The 16,721-nt window shown below is 41.8% G+C and overlaps 1 protein-coding gene across 1 annotated transcript in view; it reads right to left on the minus strand.

Annotated features, from left to right (window-relative positions):
* nudt13 (nudix (nucleoside diphosphate linked moiety X)-type motif 13) overlaps nucleotides 1-16,721 on the minus strand; it is a 35,188-nt gene that overhangs the window by 5,117 nt on the left and 13,350 nt on the right. Inside the window, exons 4-7 of the mRNA XM_084330999.1 lie at nucleotides 16,125-16,232; nucleotides 7,961-8,067; nucleotides 456-581; nucleotides 10-121 (exon numbers count right to left, since the gene is read on the minus strand). Coding sequence (XP_084187125.1) covers nucleotides 10-121; nucleotides 456-581; nucleotides 7,961-8,067; nucleotides 16,125-16,232 — 453 coding nt within the window. The remainder of the gene's footprint in view (nucleotides 1-9; nucleotides 122-455; nucleotides 582-7,960; nucleotides 8,068-16,124; nucleotides 16,233-16,721) is intronic.

The following is a 16,721-nucleotide window of genomic DNA, read 5'->3' on the forward strand; positions in this document are numbered from 1 at the left end:
CTGACTCACCCATGTCACAGAAGCCGGCCAGTGCGCTGTACATGCCTCGAGGGAACGTGGACTGCCTCCCCAATAAACACCGTTTCCCATCAGACACCAGGACGATCACTACGGGAGCCATCTGTGGACCAATCAACAGCACAGGTCACTTAAAGGGGAACACCACCCAAATGAAGAATTCCATATGTCACTTCCATGGCCCAGGAAAGTTGGCAGTTCACTGGGGTTGTAAGGCAGTACCTTGGGGTGGTATGTCAGTACCTTGGGGTGGTATGTCAGTACCTTGGGGTTGTATGTCAGTACCTTGGGGTGGTATGTCAGTACCTTGGGGTGGTATGTCAGTACCTTGGGGTGGTATGTCAGTACCTTGGGGTTGTATGGCAGTTCATTGGGGTTGTAAGGCAGTACCTTGGGGTAGTATGTCAGTGCCTTGGGGTTGTATTGTATGTCCGTACCTTGGGGTAGTATGTGATCCCACTGGTGTGACAAACTCTCTGGCTCCCAGACTGGTTCCTGTGTGTGGGCTCACCGGTAGCACTGCAGAAGCCATTCCCCTGGTGCCAGCGCAGCAGAGCCTGGCCCTGAGGGACGCCATCAACAGACATACACACACCTGCTTTAACATAAATGGCAAATAAACTGACACATGACAATGACACTATGTAACAAACCATCATCTACACAAGATGGCGCCATCTACACTCACTGCACACACACATCCACATGTACACACTCACTTTAAACAAACACTCACCTACCACTCACTTTAGACACTTTAATACACTTTATATTTATCTATTATTAAAAGATTTGCACTACATTCATACCTCATTTGCACCCTACCCTAAGTTGTACCCCATCCCATTTCTGCATTGTACCTCACTGTTACTGTTACTGTGTTGTATATTGTATATATGTATATTGACTTTACTTACTTTTACTTACTTTCTTTTTTACTGTATGTAGCACACTCTCAAGAGCTCTTTCAGAAATAAGCATTTCATATAAAGTATTCTGTATTTTGTTGTTGTGACATATAATAAACAAACTTGAAAACTTGAACTGCATTTTATATAATGCTATTCTAGTCTTCTGACCGCTCAAAGCGATTTACAACTTAAGCCTCACATTCACCCATTCACTCACACACACACACACAGTGGCGGCTGGCGGAAAATATTCTAGGTGGGGCTGTGCCATTATTCACTCAGTTTCAGTAACTACAGTATATAACCAGACCTGCAAACTGATAAGAGGTGAAAAAGGTAACATGTTTGTAAACAATGTCATGATGTCATGTATGTTGTGTATGTCATAAATGTCACTATGAATTGAAAATGGGACCCTGATGTAAACAAGACAAACGTCTTTCTCAGGTCTGCATCCCCTTAACAATTGTGTGTATTGAGCCATACTGTATTGTACCCATTCTGCAATCTGTTCATTCATTCATTCATTCAACCAAACCCCTGTATGGGGTGTGTGGGGGCATTGTAACCGAGAAGAAATTTTAACATGTAAACGAAGCACTCAGAGAAGAAAATAAAGGGAAAAGACAACCCGTATCTGTGTCTGACAGCATTACAATTACATTTTCTTTTTTTGACCCACTTTTTCTCCTCCTTTTTCTGTGATTTTTCTCCCATCCCAATTTCCTCTCGTGCCAATTCTCCCTCCCCTGTCCTGATCGTTGCTCGCATGTGCCCCCCACTGGCCAGTCGTAAGGAGGATAGATACATGTGGAAGCAGCCAGTCACTTCTTTTCACCTGCCAGCGCGGTGGGAGGCTCACACTGCCCCCGCCATTTCCTGCCTTTGCTGTGCAGGCGCCCTGACCGACCTGTAGGAGTCGCTGTTTTACAACGACCAGACTACCACCCATCGACTCCCCTCCCGCTGACTCTGCCAATTGAGTCAGTATGACGGCCGGCCCAAGCTGGAGGCAACGCTGACAGCCGGATTCGATACCGGTGTCTCTTGCGTTGGTGACAAGCGCAATGTCCGCCGCCACCCAGCCGCCCCTACAATTACATTTTCATATCATAATATCATAACGCAGAGGCTGAGACTCACTTTTTCTGCTGCCGGTAGAACATCACATACGAATTGGAAGAGCCGTCGCATGTCACACTAACCCTTCCAGAAGCTTTGTGGTCCGGGCTTGAACTTTCCATGTGTCTCCATGAATCCATTTAGTTAGATCCAGCACTGAATGTATCTTGTGATTATGATCAATTTTCGACGACGACGACAACAACTATTAGCATTAGTCATTTACTGGTTGACGTGATTCCGGACGTGATGTCACACGAATGACACGCGCTCAGCCAATAGACAATTCATTTTAATAGTGTGAACGTATACATTTTATCCAGTGCACATTTGATTATCTTAATATTATGAAAATTGTTTTATGAACTTATTTCACTTTACTTTTGTTCTTGTTTTATCTTTTTTTATCCAATGATTTAATTAGTTGAGGCCCCGTATAGGCCCATCTGGGTCTCTTGCCTCTACTCAGCACCTTTATATACTTCCTGTCATGGTCAATGTTTTTTACTGTTTTGTTGAAATGGTGCGAAATAAATAAATAAATAATAGTATTGTAATATTGTGATATCCCATGGATATATATAGCTATTTTTTCAACATTTGATTGCTGCATTCATTTTAATTTGTATTTCATTCATTGCGTTCATCACTGTCGTCATCACATCAGTCCTGACTCCCTAACACACTGACTGTTTGGGGCGCTAAATGAATCGCCCTTTAGGCATCATATTTGAAGACGCTGATTGGCAAAATGTACGTTGCTAGGTGCATTTATTTTGCTATGTGCAATTGGCTGCGTTGCACACTGACTGGGCGATGTTTCTATCGCCCCAAAAGAGAGGGGATGAACAGGAAGCCCAAACAATGATTTATATTTTATTTATTACACCTTATTGTGCATTTTAAACACAAACATACTTAAAATTAGTAATTATTATTTATTTAAAAAAAAGAATATTATATTTTTAGCGGTCGAAATTCTACTATTCTACTATTATAGAAAAATCCTAAACCACTTTCCACCAGGGGGGGCGGCGCCCTAGCGCCCTCTAGTGACCAGCCGCCAGGGCCGCCTCAAGGGGCATGCGAGCAGTGCGGTCGCACAGGGCCTCGCGGGGAGGGGGGCCTCGCGAGAAAAAAAAAATATATATTTTTTTAATTATTATTATTTTTTATTTTTACAATCACTTTCCATCACAGACCTAAAATCTAGTTTAGCTTACATGCTTATATATTTCACATTAGACACGTTTGTAGAATGTGTCTGACTTGGTCCGGGCTCTGCGGTTCTGCAGATATACTATTGGAGCTCTGCGGCTCTGCAGATACACTATTGGAGCTCTGCGGCTCTGCAGATATACTATTGGTTTCAATGAGGGGAGGGGTTACACAGGTACGGGGTCTGACTATTCGACGCTATCCACGGGAGCGTCTTGGCCAAGAAATGTGCAGCATCGGAGCAGAAGAAATAACGCTGCGTGCCATAAGCTTATCAATACCAAGTATAGTGATTAGGTTATGCCAAGACGAAGAGGACGTTCGGCAGATGGACTGAAAATGAAAGTTGTTGCGTGTTAGAATGTTCAGTCAGGCTAGCCATGTCGGCTTAGCTAAAGGCAGGGACAGCTAATTAGCGTTAGCTACGTTACCGAGTGCTAACGTGTGGCAGATAAACTAGGAACAGATTCCCAAGTTCATCCCAACGGGGGGTACAATATGGACTGGTGAACTTTGTCATCTCCACGGTTGTGTCCTTCCTCTTGGACGTTTGGTGAGTTTTTAATGCAATCTATTCTGTTCCCGCCGTGGATCTCTCTCTCTCTCTCTCTTTCTCTCTCTCTCTCTCTCTATTTCTCTCTCTCTCACTCGCTCTGTCTCTTGCTATCTCTCTCTCTCTCTCTCTTGCTCTCTCTCTCGCGCTCTCTCTCTTTCTCGCGCGCGCTCTCTCTGTCTCTCTCTCTCACTCGGTGTGTTGCATCATGCATAGGGATGGGTACCGAATTCGGTTCTTTTGAGGTACCGAACCAAAACACGTCGGTACTACCGAGTATCGATTCAAGTGAGATACCATAAAAAAAATAAAAAAAATAACTTTTCTTTTCATGTCAACGTTTACACGCACAATATATGCTTACCTAGGATTTGACTTGATTCAACAACAAAGCAGTTGGAGCAATGGCAAGCCGAAAACGGTTGAAATTGTAGTTATTTGAAGTTAGGATTTTTTTTTCACAACTGAGGTAGGTAAAAAAAAAATTAGACTAAAGTACCGAAAAAGGGTACCGTTGGGTACCGGTATCGATTCACAGGTACCGGTACCGTATCGGTTCAAATGTGAAAGGTACCCATCCCTATGCAAGGGTCTGCTCACACTGTACTCGTGCAGTTTGTGACGTGTGTACTAAGCTTATAGAGTTCGATTCAAATAAGGCAAAACTGCAAATCTGCATGTCGTGCTTGAAAAATTTACCTGGCTTTAAGCTTGTTTATCAGGTTCCAGGAGTGTTTTATGCATTTTCCCTGTTACTGCCAGGTGTACGACTGTACAGGTGCATTGCCACTAAGCCTCGGGCAGCGCTATTATTTAAGAATACGTTGACTGTATCATATGCCCAGCCTCGGGCAGCGCTATTATTTAAGAATATGTTGACTGCATGCCCAGCCTCGGGCAGTGCTATTATTTAAGAATACGTTGACTGTATGCAAAATAATTAAAAGAAATAATAAAGTATTAATAAAAATAAAAATAATAATAATAATTATATAATATATATTTTTTTTACCTTTAGGAGGGGGGGGGGGGGGGGGCTTGCGTTTAAATCTCGCACAGGGCCTCGCATTTCTCCCAGACGGCACTGCCAGCCGCCACTGCACACACACCAACGGCGGAGGCGACCATGCAAGGTGCCAACACTTCAACACACTGCCAGGAGGAGCTGGGATCGAACCGTGAACCCTCAGATTACCAGACAACCCTTTTTTAACCTACTTGATGTTACCCATCTGAAAACGAAGGTCTGGCTACGTGAGATGAACAGTTTAAAGGGGAGATGAAGCATAGCGATAAACACATAGTCATAGCATCAAATTAGTATTTAGATAAACCACAGAAAAAAATCACGTTATAAAAATAAGGCGTTTCTAAGAAAAAACTATTTGTAATGTCCATTTATGTAGCATTTATGAACATGTGCGCCGCCATTTTGTTGCTGAGGTCACGGTGTTGGTTTGGTGTATACACTGCTTGTTAGCTGCATAGTAAACATCGACTGTCGGGTCAGTCAAATGTTAGCCAGCAGGTAGCCAGGTAGCCAGCAGGCTAAATGGTCCCGACGCTCGGCTGGTTGAACTGGAGCTAGGTAGCCAGCAGGCTGAATGGTCCCGACGCTCGGCTGGTTGAACTGGAGCTAGGTAGCCAGCAGGCTAAATGCTCCCGACGCTGAACTGCCTGCGCCGGTCTGTCTGTCGAAGACCGAGGGAACCGCATCAGGCTTCAGCTGATTAGTGGTCTTCTGGACAAACCTCCCACCCCCAACAACATAATCCGAGGCAATGAAGTGTTCGCTGGAGATCTTCATTCCCTGTCCAACAGGCTGATCGCGCCACCTGAGTGCAGCCAGCCTGAGCCAACGTGCCAAGAACACTGTTTTTTTCACTGGTAGTTTGTGGAAATTAACCAACTTTCCTCTCTCTTTCACACGGTAAAATTACTTTGAACTGAGTTTCGTAAAAGTCAGTCAAAGCTTACCAAAAGCACGAGCAGTGAACTCCAAGACCACGTGACTGAACTCAAACTAGAAAGAAACAGACTAAGAAATGACGTAAACTCCATGATCAAAACTGCTAAAAAAAATTTCATCAATGACAAAACCGAGGAAAACAAAAATAAACCACGTGAACTTTGGAAATTACTCAACAATCAACTAGGCTGCAGTAAAAAACTCAAAACCAGGTTCTCAAACATAAACATAAAGACGGACAACACGCTCATCACAGACAAGCTGGATGTAGCCAATTACTTAAACACTTTCTTCACAAACATAGCCACAACACTGGTAAACAAACTACCCTCCCACTCAGGGCAGTATGGGGTAGAACACATAGTAGCATACTACAAGAACCTAGGCGTCCACAAAGACGACTTCAAACTGGAAATAGTAACTACAGATGAGGTACTCAAAAAACTGAGCGCCCTCCAACCAAACAAGGCCACTGGCCATGACAACATCCCCTCCAAAATGTTTGCGGACGACTCAGCCCTGCTGGTCTCTGACAAGAACAAGTTACAGGTTGAAAAAGCCCTCAGCTCGGAACTAGGCAAAATCTGCATATGGCTCGCCGACAACAAACTATCATTACACATGGGCAAAACAGAGTCCATTCTCTTCGGTTCAAATAACAAACTCAGCAAGACCGACGGCTTCTCGGTTACAGTGGGTGACAATATTATCACAAGGAAAGATGAAATTACCTACCTGGGTTCCATCCTAGAGGCTAATCTTTCCTGTGACAAAATGGCATCCAATGTAATAAAAAAAGTCAACCAACGAACGCGATTCTTGTACCGGATCTCCTCTCTGGTAAACAAGAATACCCTGAAGACTCTAGCAGGAGCACTCATTCAAGGGTACTACGACTATGCTTGCACCTCATGGTACCAAAGCACCTCAAAGGCACTAAAAAACAAATTACAAACATCTCAAAACAAGCTAGTCAGACTACTACTTGACCTGACTCCTAGAACCCACCTCACCCCTGCCCACTTTGACAACCTAGGATGGCTTAGAGTAGACGACAGAGTACAGCAACTTGCAATGGGCCTGGTCTACAAGATACACTACGCGACCAAGGTACCCATGTACATGTCAAAATACTTCCCAAAGGTCAGTGAATACCACGATCACAACACCAGAGGGAGCTCCACAAATCATGTAAAACCCAGATTCGGATCAAACAAGGGACTAAACACGTTTCGCAATTATGCCACATCAATGTGGAACGCCCTGCCTAAAGCTGTAAAGGAATGTGAATCACTACCCACCTTCAAAAACACTCTCAAAAAACACCTACGTGAGACTGCAATTCGAAACTGGCCCCTACAAATGTCCTAACCTAGTTGTACAGTAAATGACCAAGTAAGGCTTTGTCAATATTCAAATGTACAGTGTAAAATGTGTGTGTGTCCCCTTCCCAACCCCCCCCCCCCCCCACCTCCAATGTACAGCCCTCACCCAACCCACCCAACCCCACCCCACCCAACCAACCTCCTCCAATGTACAGTTTCTATGCCAAATGTATATACACTCCTTTTCTGGACACTTTTGTATCACAAACAGTACTGTATTTGCAAATCTGATATGTCATAAATGTATAGATGTAGCAGTACTGTCTATCTGTATGTCATGTATGTCATATATGTTATGATGAATTGAAAATGGGGGACCCTGATGTAAACAAGTCGAAAGTCTTTCTCTGGTCTGCATCCCCTTAACAATTGTATGTATTGAGCTGTACTGTACTGTACCCATTCTGCAATCTGTTAATAAACTTTTCAATCAATCAATCAAACAGCCAGGAGCAATACAAAAAGAACCACCGCGGTCCCGTTGTTTGGTAGGCAACATTTGTCTGACCCGACAGTCCATGTTTACTATGCAGCTAACCAGCAGTGTATACACCAAATCAACACCATGACGTCAGCAACAAAATGGCGCCGCCCATGCCGAAAACAGGGAAATTATATTTGATTTTTCAGACAAATAAGCAGGATTTCAGATTTTATTATAGGACCCTGTCTTACACAAGGTACACAACAAACAAACTAGGATCACATTGTTCACTGCTTCATCTCCCCTTTAAGAAATGGTTACACATACAGTGGGTCTTGTTAGTGAACGGGTAGTACTCACCCTGGCCACCAGGGGCGCGTCTGCTCCTCTCAGGACAAAGAAGGCTTTCCTCAGCTCCACAAAGCTCCCCTCACACAGTTCCTCTACTTCGCCCTGGTCCAGATCTCCTACAACACACACAGAGTGAATGAATGAATGAATGAATGAATGAATGAATGAATGAAAAAGTTTATTTTTGAACATGTAATTCTCCATATTCCTCCAAACAAATAACGATCTAGCTCCATCTAACCAAACAATCATAGCACATATATTTTTATAAAAAAAAAAAATTGTAATTACAAAAAAAGAAAAAAAAAGAATTATAAATAAAAGGTCAAGAGCAATGTGTTTGGTTGGCAGACATGTCCAAAAAAGGAGTAGAGGGAAGCTAAGCGTATTGATCCTTACCCCGTTACATTTGTATTTGTTCTTCCATTAATTTGACTAGATATAACATAATTTAGTATATTACAGTATAGAATATACTTTTACTTATAATACAAAAAATAAATAAAAAACTTGATTCACTTGACAGCAGTGAATATAGTACAGCACCACATAACACAATATAACATAACTTTGTTTATCCTCATTACTCATTTCTGTATTTCTCTAATGTGTATTTTTTTAGCTGCTTTTTAAATTGTGCCATATGTTTACTCAGTTTGATGTATTCAGGTAAATTATTCCACAACTTCACTCCACATACCGGCAGGGCCGCCTCAGGGGGTGTGCGAGCAGTGCGGTCGCACAGGGCCTCGCGGGAAGGGGGGCCTCGCACAAAAAAGCAGACATACTATTGGTTTCAACGAAGGGAGGGGTTACATCATGTGTACGCCGGCGTGCGTCAGCTGCGTTTGACTATTTCGCGCGTGCAGCTTTGGAGGTTATGCTTAGTTATGCCAGCCAAGAGGAAGAGGACGGTCATTCGGCAGATGGACTGAAGATGAAAGTTGTTGCATGTTAGACAGTTCAGTCAGGCTAGCCATGTTGGCTTAGCTAAAGGCAGGGACAGCTAGTTAGCTTTAGCTACGTTATAATATCGAGTGCTAACGTGTGGTTCAGTCGGGATAGCCATGATGATGTCGGCTAGTAGCTAGCTTAGCTAAAGGCTAACTAGCGTTAGCTAACCTAGAGAGAGCGCGTGCAGCATTGTTATGCCAAGATGAAGAGGACGGTCATTCGGCAGATGAACTTCGTCAACTCCACGCGGTTGTCTCCATCCTCTTGGACCTTTGGTGAGTTTTTAATGCACTCTATTCTATTCCCGCCGTGGATATATCTCTCTCTCTCTCTCTCTCGGGAGCCAAACGGGCCGGCTAGCTGTTGTAGCTAATGTTATATTGAGCCAAAGCGGGCCGGCTAGCTAACGTTATATTGAGCCAAACGGGCCGGCTAGCTGTTGTAGTAGCTAACGGTGTGTGGCCTGGTGTCAGTACCTGGCTACTCTATTTGCAGTTAGCCTATTTAGCTGATGTCGGCCATTGGCTCCTTGCTACTTTGTTTTCTCTGGTATAGACCCTCTTCTCTTTGGATTTAAGTGTTGATCTTTGTCCTTTTGGATCTATGTATATTCATGTTGCCTTTGTGAAGTTATCTTTTCCTTCTGTTTTGTTCTTCCATTAAAAGTTGAATATCCTTTAGGGGCTCATCTTTGCTTATCTCTCTCATACATGCTCTCTCTCTAACACACACACACACACACAGACATGCTCTCTCTCTCTAACACACAAACACACATGCTCTCTCTCTCTCTCTTTCTAACACACACAGACATGCTCTATATCTCTCTCTAACACACAAAATGACATGCTCTCTCTCTCTATATTTCTCTCTCTTTCTAACACACATATACATGCTCTCTCTCTAACACACACACACAAACAGACATGCTCTCTCTCTATCTCTCTTTCTAACACACACAGACATGCTCTATCTATCTCTCTCTCTTCAATTCAAATGGGCTTTATTTCACATTCTTGTATTTCTCCCAGTAGGTATGGGAGTTTTGAGTTATTGTCGATGTTTTCAAAGTCTCTTTGGGTGTTTGCAATTTGTGGGAAGTATGTCTTGGTATAGTGGGCAGGTTGTTAAGAAGTGGAGCTCGGTTTCCACCTCATCTTGTGTGCAGTGGGTCTGTCTTCGCTTGGGAGCCAGGTCTGCCTATGGCGGCCTTTCTCGATGGCTAGGCTGTGCTCGCTGAGTCTGTACCTAGTCAAGGATCTTCTTAGTATTGGGTCAGTCACAGTGCTCAGGTATTCTGCCACTGTGTACTCTCTGTTTAGGGCCAAATAGCATTTCAATTTGCTCTGGTTTTGGGTTGTTTCTTTCCAATGTGTCTCTCTCTCTCTGGCCTTGCTCTGGTGGAGGGTCAGGGGCATTGCCGGGTCTGTGCAGCGATAACACTGTATATTGACTGTAGAACGGGAGCTCTCTCTCGCTCTCTCTCTTGCTATATGTTGACTGTATCATGCCTAGCCTCGGGCAGCGCTATTATTTAAGAATATGTTGACTGTATGAAAAAAAAATATATATATATATATTTTTTTTTTTACCTTTTAGGGGGGGGGGCTCGCGTTTAAATCTTGCACAGGGCCTCGCATTTCTCCCAGGCAGCCCTGCATACCGATATGCACATGCTTTTCAGCGTAGTGTGTACCATTGGTTGTTTAAGATTCCCTCTCCCTCTTAAGTTATATTCTCCTTCCCTGTCTCTAAACCATTTTTGAATGTTGCCTGGGATTAGTTTGTATCTGGCTTTGTATACAATGAGGGCCGTTTTGAAATCCACTAGGTCCATACATTTCAATGCTTGTAGCTTTATAAATAAGTTATTGGTGGACCATTAGTTCAAATATATTCATGTATAATTGTAGGACGGTAATTTCTTTTTACACCAGTGGTGATTATACATAAATATATCAAAATACATATGGATCTTGCCAGTGTATAAGTATAAGTATAAGTAATAAGAAATACACCCATTTAAATGTATTGATCTTGTCAAGTTGTAAAAGGTCTATACAAATACTCAAATTTTTTATGATTCATCAGTGTGGATATCTGATGAATTGTAATTTGACATTCTCAAATCATTCTGAAAAGATTTTATGAGAAATTTGACTAAAATCTGTCCTTTTTGTTGTTGATTTAGACAAACAAAAGTGTGCATCACAATTCACAATATCAGAGAAAAAAGAAAGAGAGAGAAAGAATGATTGCAATATGATCACAATAATAGTTAAGGATAAGGATAAAAAGGATAAATATAACAAAAAGAGACTGAGGAGAAGGTTGACAGAGAAATTTCCACTGCACTGTCTCTGTGTGTGTGAGGGTGGTTAGCGGTGGATCGTTTTTTTTATTATCTGCAAATTGTGTTTGTTTGTTTTATCAATAGATTAGATTCGATTCGATTCAAATGTATTGTTCCATACATTCCATAATGATGCACACAAGCAATCTTATTTTTCTTCTTGTTCAAAAACTATTTTACAGCGGCATATAACAAAAAAAAATATTTAAAAAAATAAACATTCTTTCATTTGGCGGATTTATACATACAAAATACAGGATAGTTAAATAAGCTAGATTCTTGCTGGAAAATAGGAAAGAGACCAAAAGACCAAAGCATTAGAAAAAGGCAAAAAGCCAAGACAAAACAGAGAATATACCTTCAGACATTAATGTAGTAAGAGTAACACTGTGAACTTATATATCATCTTCATCCTCCCTCAGACCCTTTAAGTAATCCAACACCGGTCCCCATGTCTTATCAAACACCTTTCTCTGTCCTGTATTTTTAAATCTAAGCCTCTCTAAGTAGAGGGTCTCGCCCAGCTCTCTCATCCACATTTCAAATGAGGGTGCTGCATCAGACTTCCAGAGTCTCAAGATGAGATTTTTAGCCAACACAGCACCTAGATATATCGGCCATTTTTCATTGCCAGAGTACAGAGTAGCATCGTCGCTAGAGCTCAAACTGGCCACTAAGGGGCAGGGTTCCCACTGTTTATTAAAAGCTTTTGAATAAAAGTCAAATATATCAGACCAGAACGTGTGTAAGTTGGGACAAGACCAGAGTTGATGTGTAAGGGTAGTGTACCATCTTGATTTTTACATTTGTTACACAATGCTGATATGCTATAGGCTAGGATACATCTTATTCACTTTCACCTTTGAGTAGTGCAACCTGTGTATCACTTTAAATTGAATCAAGTTAATTCTAACATTTACAGAGCACCGGTGAATATTTGTAAGACACGTTTCCCAATATTCCTCATTGAGGGGTATCCCCAGTTCTGACTCCCACTCAGTCCTATATCTTTCTGTGTTAATTATTATCTGATTGAAAAGTGTCTGGTATATTTTTGAGACCGCCCCTTTACTACCTGGTCTAACATTAATTATAGTTTCCAGTGCTTGATGCTGAGGAATGTCTGACCATGTATCTACATGAGTCCTTACGAAGTTCCGTATCTGTAGATAGCAGATTTTTTTTTTTACTTTTTTAAAACACTGTACTTGTTGTACTTATTTTATGCCTATTCATGTCTGCACTGCATGCATTGCTTTTATTCTGTCAACTGTATGCACATATTATTCCTATGTTAATTTTATGCTATTTGCTGTGAAGCACTTTGAGCTGCAATCCATGTATGAAGGGTGCTATATAAATAAAGTTAATATTATTATTATTATTATTATTATTATTATTATTATTATTATTATTATTATTATTATACAGTACAACAAAGATAAGTTGGCATTTAACCAGAGTGCAAACATAACAGTAAATTGCATTAACAATATACAATGTACAAGTGATTAAACTGGATATAAAATATATAAATGAGTACTACTGAATAATAATGCTAATCAGATGTATGTACAATGTTATAGTATTATTATGTACAGTGATACAGGTATATAAACACAGCGGTATAACTAGTAAGAGTAGGTAAGGGATATGTATAGATTAGGGCTGTCAGTTTATCGCGTTTATTAGATGAATTAATTACACAGCAAATTATCGCGTTATGAAAATTAACTCAAAATTAATTAAAAAAGAAAAAATATTTTTTCTTTTAAATTTAAATATTTTTTTTATCTCATTCATTCCATAAGCACGTAGAAAACACATTTACAGACTCTTTTTTTAATATGGTCCATTTGCATGTTCTTGGTATCTGATATAGGGACATCTATGGATCTCAGGGAAATTTATATTCCCAGTGTCAGAAATACTGTGTCTGTTACTAGGCTTGAGTAAATTGTAATGAACCAAATGAGAATATCAATTAAATATTTTTTATCTTTGACTGTGAATAACACCATGCTCAAATTGACCAGACCTGAAAAATCTAAGCAAATTAATAAATGGAAGATGATTAAACAGAAGGTTTTGTAGATACAGTACTGAATTCTGCCATCCGGACACATGCCATTTGAAATATGATTATAGAATATAGAATATCAGGCCTAAAATGGTAATGCGATTAAAATGCGATGAATTAGATTAATTAATTACAAATCCTGTAATTAATTAGATTAATTGTTTTAATCGCCTGACAGCACTAGTATAGATATAATATCTACAGATATGGAAAAAGGAGGGCGGCTAGGTGGTGTAGTGGGCAAGGCGCTCGCCACCAATGCAGGAGACGCTGGGTTCGAGCCCAGCTCTCCGCATTGCTATCAGCTTGGCTGGTCGTTCATACTAATACAATTGGTAGTATTAGGGGGTGGGAAGCTGATGGGTGGGGATCGGATGTTGTGGACAGCGACTCCTACAGGTCGGTTGGTGCGCCTGCGCAGCAGAATCAGGAAGCGACGGGGGCGGCGTGTCCCTCCCACGCAGACCCCAGATGCTGAGAGATCGCGCTGTGCAGGTGAAAAGATGCGACGGCTGCTTCCTCGAGTACCGGAGGGGACACGTGATGTGGGAGAAAAAGTAGATAAAAAAAAAATATATGGAAAAAGGATTACAGTATATGTATGTATATTCAGACAGATGTGGATAAATAGATACGGTAAATATAAATATATATTATATATATACAGCATTATTGTGTATGCTATCATTCAGAGTTATATGGGTAGACTATAGTTTGAGGGATGTAGTTATGATTACACTGTAAGGCAGTTGTAGACAATGAAAGCAGTAGGCAGGTATAAGTTGAGTATAGGCAACAGAGCTCAGAGTTGGTACAGTATGGGTAACAGAGCCTAGAGTATAGGCAACAGAGCTCAGAGTTGGTACAGTATTGTGAGGGCTGGTGGAACTCTGCACGCCGAACAATCAGTTTCACGCACCTGAGGGTGGTTGGCAATCAGCTCGTCGGGAGAGCTTAAGTATTGCCGACTGCCTTCCACACGTTGCCAGGTCGTCTTGTTGCTACCACCTACTGTCGCGTCTCCGGTGCAAGACGTCGAGTCGCTCCCTATGCTTCCACGGGAGGATTCCTTGTCGCGTCTCCGGTGCGAGACGTCGTGCCATTGGTACACTACCACCTACTGTCGCGTCTCCGGTGCAAGACGTCGAGTCGCTCCCTATGCTTCCACGGGAGGATTCCTTGTCGCGTCTCCGGTGCGAGACGTCGTGCCATTGGTACACTACCACCTACTGTCGCGTCTCCGGTGCAAGACGTCGAGTCGCTCCCTATGCTTCCACGGGAGGATTCCTTGTCGCGTCTCCGGTGCGAGACGTCGTGCCATTGGTACACTACCACCTACTGTCGCGTCTCCGGTGCAAGACGTCGAGTCGCTCCCTATGCTTCCACGGGAGGATTCCTTGTCGCGTCTCCGGTGCGAGACGTCGTGCCATTGGTACACTACCACCTACTGTCGCGTCTCTGGTATGAGACGTCGAGTCGCTCCCTATGCTTCCACGGGAGGATTCCTGCGAGTGTGCGTTCTCTCTCCGTGGCCCCTCGTTCCTGGTGTGAGACATCGTTGTCGCTCCCTATGCTTCCACGGGAGGATTCCTGTGTTCTCACTCTTTTTTCATGGACCCCTGATAGTTGAGTTGCCCGTCGGGTTGCCCGTCGAGTCTGAACAAGACTAGAACCACAACATTTCCCTTCATTCATATTCATTTTTTGTGTTCTCACTTAAAGGGACAGTGCCGCTTTTTGTTCATATAATAAATTATGCCCAGTTTTGGCTAACTCTCATACCTGTCTTGTGTTGTGCTATTGGGGTCGCTTTACAAAACCGTAACAAGTATGGGTAACAGAGTTCAGAGTTCATACAGTATGGGTAACAGAGCATATAGGCAGTAGCGATTATATGGCAATAATCTACATCTTATACAGTCATTTTCGTGATCGTCATTGTCTTGTTTATATATAACACGTCACAGTGACCAAATTCGTCCACATTTTTATAGGATTCTGTCACATTTTCATAACAATAGCGAATATAACTTACCCTGCGCCGTTTTCATTGAGGTTTCTTACAAATTAACGATGTTTTATTTGTCCTTTTATATGCGGATAACATTAAAATCTTAAATTGTACCATTATGTTCCCCTTTAGACAACAAACATAATGCTAATGATGCACTTTTGTTAAGATAATTAGGTGCCCATTCTCGGTCACTATATTCAGGTCGCATTAATAGTTTAATGCTCCTGTGTTCAGATCACGTTTTCCTAATCCGGTGCTGACCTGTGAACTAGGTGATAAATGTCTTGGGATTTGTAGTAATTTTGTAGTCATAACATTTTCACCTTTTAAACCAATGCTGCCATCTACTGACAACAGAAAGTGTTGAGAGGATACCCGCACACCATTGCCCAAAACACATTCTAGAGATTCCCACTTTTTACTGGTACATACGTTCATATCTAATAGTCTTTAGATTACTAAATATAGATGAATACTCATGAAATTTGATATATATATTCTAAAATAAGTATAATTTCACTTCATCTACCTGTCGACATGAAATTCCCAAACGCTGACAGTAAAAAAAAGCCTGGATGTCGCGCAAAATGGGGCGTGGCCGAATTTGGTTTTGGGCGTTCCCAGACAAAGAGAGTGACCGAGATTGGTCTACGTTCCGTTACCGTTTTGTTTTGTATCAGTCAAGTAATGACACAAACAATAATAATAATTATATAATAAAAATAAATGTAAATAAATACACAATGATAAATATAAATATATTTCTTCTTACCAACATCCAGACAGAACTGGGCTGTGTCGTCCTTGGTACAGTTGATAAGAAGTGACTCTTTCACCAGGTCTCTATCCCTCCCTAGCCTCACCAAGACCCCCTCCACAGCTACAACACACACAAACACACAGGCAGAGGACATAAACATTGTAAATCACATACTATGACAAATGACTATTAACTTTTTGACTAAAAATACCTTTTTCAGTTTAATTGTAATGCTATTGACCTGTTCGCTTGTCCACATCAGACTCAGTGTGCATGCGCATCAAGGGGGCAAAAGGAACGTAATCCTGTTCAGAACTAGAGGGCAGACTACGATATATTTGCATTTGTTAGCCATGCTAGCGATCTAAACATTCAATCCATGCCTAAACTAGATATGTAAAGGTGGAAGACTCACACTCACAGCTATGTGAAACAACTTTTAGTCAGGGGAGTGTCATGGTTTCTCCATAGAGCCCCATCATACTTTTTTAGCGCAGCAGGTCGCGCAGGTAGTGGGCAACTTAGTCACATGACTCAGTTGGTATTGCTGATTGGCTCGAACACGGTATATTTGTATACAGCGAACAGGCCCCAAGTGTATCTCCTGTC

The sequence above is a fragment of the Notolepis coatsorum genome (assembly GCF_963971535.1).
Source record: "Notolepis coatsorum genome assembly, chromosome: 15".
NCBI lineage: Eukaryota > Metazoa > Chordata > Actinopteri > Aulopiformes > Paralepididae > Notolepis > Notolepis coatsorum.